Source organism: Ananas comosus, linkage group 5 (genome assembly GCF_001540865.1).
Source record: "Ananas comosus cultivar F153 linkage group 5, ASM154086v1, whole genome shotgun sequence".
In the NCBI taxonomy this organism is placed as follows: domain Eukaryota; kingdom Viridiplantae; phylum Streptophyta; class Magnoliopsida; order Poales; family Bromeliaceae; genus Ananas; species Ananas comosus.
This window is the reverse complement of record NC_033625.1, coordinates 14,499,925-14,505,924: the sequence shown is the minus strand read 5'-3', so window position 1 is coordinate 14,505,924 and position 6,000 is coordinate 14,499,925. Positions and strand designations below refer to the sequence as shown.

General features: G+C 37.3%; 1 protein-coding gene across 1 annotated transcript in view; it reads left to right on the top strand.

Annotated features, from left to right (window-relative positions):
* LOC109710732 overlaps nucleotides 1-3,907 on the top strand; it is a 7,991-nt gene extending 4,084 nt beyond the window's left edge. The window contains 2 exon segments of the mRNA XM_020233471.1: nucleotides 2,133-2,500; nucleotides 2,575-3,907. Of these exon segments, the coding sequence (XP_020089060.1) occupies nucleotides 2,133-2,500; nucleotides 2,575-3,793 (1,587 nt within the window). The 3' untranslated portion in view covers nucleotides 3,794-3,907.

Genomic DNA, 6,000 nt, shown 5'->3' with positions numbered 1-6,000 from the left:
TGATTGATTTGTTATTGACTATGTGGTGCAAGTGTGACATAATAGCTTTTCTCCTTTCGTAGACTTTGTATTTAGATAATTACTTTGTACTTTTTTGTAATTGTTAATGTTGGGAGATAATTAATAGCTTGTTCTTGTAGTAATAATTGCTTTGTACTCTAGAATATATTTTTACAATTTTGTCCCTAAAGTAGTTAGTTTGTTATCTACATTAAGGGAGCGTTTGGGTCGAGGAATCTCTAAATCCAACGTAACTCAATTACAGTAGCATTTGAATTTTTCTAAAATGTAATTATTTTTTTGTTATTTGTTTTGATATAACTTATACAGTCTAAAAGTTAAATTTAATTATCTTTTCTGTTTATTTTGATGCAACTTAATACTGATGAAATTAATTTTTTGAGTTTCATTCTTTATTTTGATGTAAGTAAGCGGATCACGTTATCTACTAAATATAGGGGGTGTTTGGCCTCGCTTTTAACCAAAATCATTTATCCAAACCAAAATTATTTTTTCAGAAATCACTTCTTCAGAAGCTAGGCCAAACAGGCCCATAGTGGCAAACTTATCCCTATAAAATCCAACCCATTAAATAATAACATTTTTCATTATTGTTTGGAAGTAATCTTCATTTTTTTAAAAAAAGAACTCTAACTCAATTTAAAGGAAGTGGAGTTTAGATTTTAATATTTAATAAATTTTTTAGAAAAAAATGAGTATGATGGTGAGTTCGATACTCTAGAAAAAAAAGTCAGAAGTAGATAAAGTGAAGGTCTAACATAACTTGAGTTATATTATTTTTTTAATTTATACTAAAATAAATATCGAAAATAATAAAATTTGAGTTCTACCTCTCCACTTTTACCAAAACAAATGGCCCCTGAACGTTACAGATTTCTCAAACATCTTTATAATATTGGGGCTGAGAAATCAAGGCTGTTTTGCTTGTTAATACTGTTACAGGTTCCGTGAATTATTGTTGTTATATGCAATTGATGTGTTGATATAAATAATAAACATATCTCTGATATAGAGTAGGACTACCATACTCGTGTGTGTATATATAATTGAGTTAGAATACTTTAGAAGTATTACCTCTTTGATGCTTCTAGATTTTTAGCCCTTGGATCTACTCCTTGATTATTAATAGCCCTTGAATCAAATATTATTCCACCTACCATCACCTATCACCACCTACCACAATCATCCCAACCTTACATTTTTAGCCCTTGGACTGAAATACTATTAATAATACTTGGACTTTTTTATTATCGAGTTTTTAACTCTTTAATAAAAAATTACAGGATTAGGATGATAGTCAGGATTAGGATGATAGCGGTTTCCTAGAATTTAGTGGTGGTCCTCCTATGGTTGAGTAGGTGGCCGGTTGAAAAGTATGGAAATTGATTAAAATGTAGATCTAACGACTAAAAAATCGATAGCAAAAGAAGCTAAATACTATTAGTAATATTTCGACTCAACTCCATATATAATGTTAAAATTATCTCTAATAAAAAATATATTTTTGTAGACTAAATTACAGAAAACTCCCCGATCAAAAATCGATTTTTTACTTTTCCTCTCTGTCATTTAAAAACCTACACTTTACCCCTCTAAAAAATAAAATATACTCACTTTGGATCCCGCCGTCAGTGTTCCGTTAGAGTTCCATCTATATCCCATTATTACATATTATTTTATACCGAAAATACCCTTCTACAAATAAAGGAGGGTTCGAGGAGGAGAGGAAGAGAGAGAGAGCATTTTGGTCATTTTATCAATACTATTAACACCCTACTTCTGTGAATATTTTTCATATTTTAGGGGGGCAAAGTGTAGGTTTTTAAATGACACGTAGTAAAGTGAAAATTTTGATTTTGATAGGAAATTTTCTGTAATTTAGCCATTTTTTATATTAACATGTGATTAATTAAGTGAGCTTATCTTTTATTTATAATTATCAAACCAAATGATAAACATTTTAAATTTATATATATTAACTATTTCAGTATTATTATAACTATAACTATAAGTTTTCCCATAACTATATGCAACGAATCCCGACACTGCTGAGAGAGGCTCCATTATTACTCACTCCCATTGTAATACTGCATAGCACACACACGTGAGAGAGAGAGAGAGAGAGAGAGAGAGAGAGAGAGAGAGAGAGAGTGTCTGTGTGTGTGAAATTACATACAACAGTGACCATGGAGAGCTCGGATTATTTAGCTCGACGTCCCCTGCACGTCGTGTTCTTCCCTTTCATGGCTACGGGCCACATGCCTCCCATGGTGGACATGGCCAACCTCTTCGCCGCCCGCGGCGGCGTCGCCACCACCATCGTCGCCACCCCCGCCAACGCCCCCCTCATCGACTCCCGCCGCCTCCCCGGCGCCAACATCAGCCTCCGCATCCTCCCCTTCCCCTCCCCTGCCCTCACCGGCCTCCCGCCCGGCATCGAGAACATTGCCGAACTCTCCGACTTAGACTCCGTTAACAGGTTTCTATACTCAGTTTCTCTACGTGATATCAGAGCGAACAAAAAAATTAGTAATAAATTATCTATTCGTGAAGGTTCATGGTCGCCGTGCCTGGACTCCGTGAGCCTTTTAGCCGCCTGCTCCGCGAGATACGCCCGGTCGACGCCGTCGTCTCCGACTATTTCTTCCCCTGGACAATCCCCGTAGCCGAGGAGCTCGGCATCCCCCGCCTCGTCTTCCACGGCACCGGCTTCTTCGCCCTCTGCGCCACCGCCGCCCCTGCCACCCCGCTCGGCAGTAGCGACACCGTCGTCCTCGGCGGCCTCCCGCGCCGGGTGGTGATGCTCCGCTCCCAAATGCCGGACAGGGGCAAGTCGCCCCCCGCGTTCCGAGAATTGTTCGGCGAGATCGCGACGACGGAGGGGCGGAGCTTCGGCACGGTGGTGAACAGCTTCTACGAGCTCGAGCCCGACTACATCCGCCACTTTCGAGAGGCGATGGGGCACCGCGCGTGGCACGTGGGCCCCATTGCACTCTTCGGTCGGGACGGAACCCTCCTTCAAAGGAGGCTCCGCCCGAAAGAAAAACAAGAAGATGAAGAAGCACAAGAACGAAAAGAGCAGGCATATGAACCAACCGGGTCCAGTTCTTATCTAATAGAATGGCTCGACCGGAACCGGCCCGGTTCGGTTATCTACGTGTGCTTCGGGAGCATGGGCCGGCTCGGGGCAACCCAGCTGACCCAGCTGGCTTTCGGCCTAGAAGCGTCCGGCTGTCCTTTTATTTGGGTCGTCAGGGATTCTGACGACGACGATGCTGAATGGCTGCCACATGGATTCAAGGAACGAGTGGAGGACAGGGGCCTAGTACTGAAGGGGTGGGCCCCGCAGACACTGATACTGGGCCACCCGTCGGTCGGGGGGTTCATCACGCACTGCGGCTGGAACTCGTGTCTTGAGGGGGTCGTCGCCGGCGTGCCGATGGTCACGTGGCCACTCTACGCCGAGCAGTTCTTCAACGAGAGGCTCATCGTTGACATGCTCCGGATCGGCGTGCCGGTCGGGGCGACGAAGTTCGCCCTTCTCCCCGAGGAAAGGCCGGTGATAGAGGGTGCGCAAATCAAGACCGTGGTAAGGAAGGCGATGGGTGGAGGAGAGGAGGAGGCGGCGCTGGCGGCGGCGGAGATGCGGAGGCGCGCGAGAGAGCTAGCAGAGGCCGCGAAGAGGGCAATGGAGCCGGGCGGCTCGTCTTACGTGGATCTAGCAAACCTTATCCAAGAATTAATGGACCGGAGGTCGGCCGTTAAGGATTGATCAATGTTTTTATCCATATCATGATTTAAACACGCAATTTAATCAATTATGCGTTAGTCAAGTTCTTTTTGAATTCTGAGAAAATAAAAATCTGAATGGCACAACTACAGAAAACTCTAATTATTTACTCTCTATATATATTATTGTTATATTGACATACATAATGTAAAAATAAAAAAATAAAAAAATAAAAAAAGCTCTCTTTCACACGATTATTACAGATTGCAGTATTTTATTCGGATACGGAACTTCTGACATCACTTTGTGCACAAAGATATCAAGAACAGGACAAGAGAAAGAAACATTTAAAAAAAGAAAAGAAAAAAAAATAAAGCAAGCAAACGATGCAGAGGATAAGAGAAAGAAACATTTATTATAAAAAAAGCAGGTAATTAAGCAGCTATGAAGAGGGAAACTGTTAAAGGCCCACCAAATTTATTATCTTATCCTGAGTTATTGTTAATTGATGTTATGCATGAATGAATTAACAACCACACGTCTCATACCAAGGATTGTATGAATCAGCTAATAGTACTAGATTGCTTATAGGAGAAATTCTACGCGATCACACTTGCACCACGTCATCAATTATAAGTCAATCATATTATTTTTTTTTCAAAAAAAAGTACAATAATTTTTTTTTATATAATCATGATAGGACATATATCTCTAAAAGGAGATATTTGATTGGCTTGTTACGCCACGTCACCAATATACCGATTGCATTCTAGAATTTTTTTGCTTATAGGGTGTGTTTCGATCCTTGTAAAAAAAATTTTAAAAATAATCGCTGAAAAAATAATTTTTAATTTTTGATTACTCGTAAAAATTTTACAAATTTTTTTAAAAATAGGCGTTTTCGTCTTCCGCTCTCTTCAAGTAGAAAACGAAAACTTGGATTTGAAAAAATGTAGCTCATGGGTACTTCAGCATGTGGTCACTATATATATATATATAATATTATTATATATTAAGTTGAGCTAGAATGCTATCAATAGCAAACGAGTTTTGTTGCCACTCATTTGTTTTCCGATAGAGGTCTCAAATCGACGATCGACACGTTGAAATGATTTATACCATTGAAGTATTTAGAAATCAAATTTCAATCTTTTCACGTCATTTGCCTAATTATCAAAGGGTTTGAAAATTTATAATTTTAATAGTCGATATGAAACATTTTCTTGTTTAATGGCGTAAAAATATCCAAATCATTGAATTTTTGTTAGAAAATTCTTTAACCATTTAAAATAAAATCTATACTCTTGATCTGATTACAAGATCTATCATCATTTTTTAAAGAATATTTATTTTCAACCGTTCATTTTTGTGTCACTCGAACATCATCGTAACTGTACGCTTTTTCAACTAAGGCCGAAAATCGATAGCACCAAGCGCTTGGTGCTATCGATAGTATTCCAGTCTAGTTCTTATATTATATATATATATATATTATATAATATATATATATATATTATATTTATTGTTATAGTATTAAATATAATATATATATATACTATCGTATAATATATTATAATATACTATCATATATATATTTCAATTATAAATAGAAACTATAATACTAATATATATAATTAATAATCATTATATATCAATAACATATAATATAAAATAAAAAAATACAATAATAGTTTATATTTATAACTGTTTTTTCTTTCAACAAATAATTGTAACAAAAAAAAAAAAAAAAAAATTCTACAAACCAAGCACTACGGCACATAGAATTATTTTTATGTGAAACTGAACAGCCCCTTAGTTCTGACATTTCTCTTTTTCAAATTCATTTACTAACAATTTATTGAGCCTAATATCATTGCCAAATTATTAGAAGTGCCACCAATAGACTTACAATGATTTTATAAAAATTAATTAATAAAAATATTTTGGTTTTTCGGGTGTGAGAGCACTCAGAGTGAACATCGTTTTGTTTATTTGTGTTTTCATCTTATTTTATTTTATGCTTTTCCTCTGGAGATGATGTTTTCATTTTTCTTATCCAAAGACATTACACGTTGGAGCAAAACAAACAAACAAACAAAGAAATAAATAATAATAAATAAAATTAAGCAAGATTTTACTCCAACCGAGAAGGGCTTTTAGGGGTATGTGGATAACGCGTAATCATAAATTAAAAATGTGGCACAGATGCACCGTTCGCTAGTGGTTCACAACCAAAGTTACCATTATTC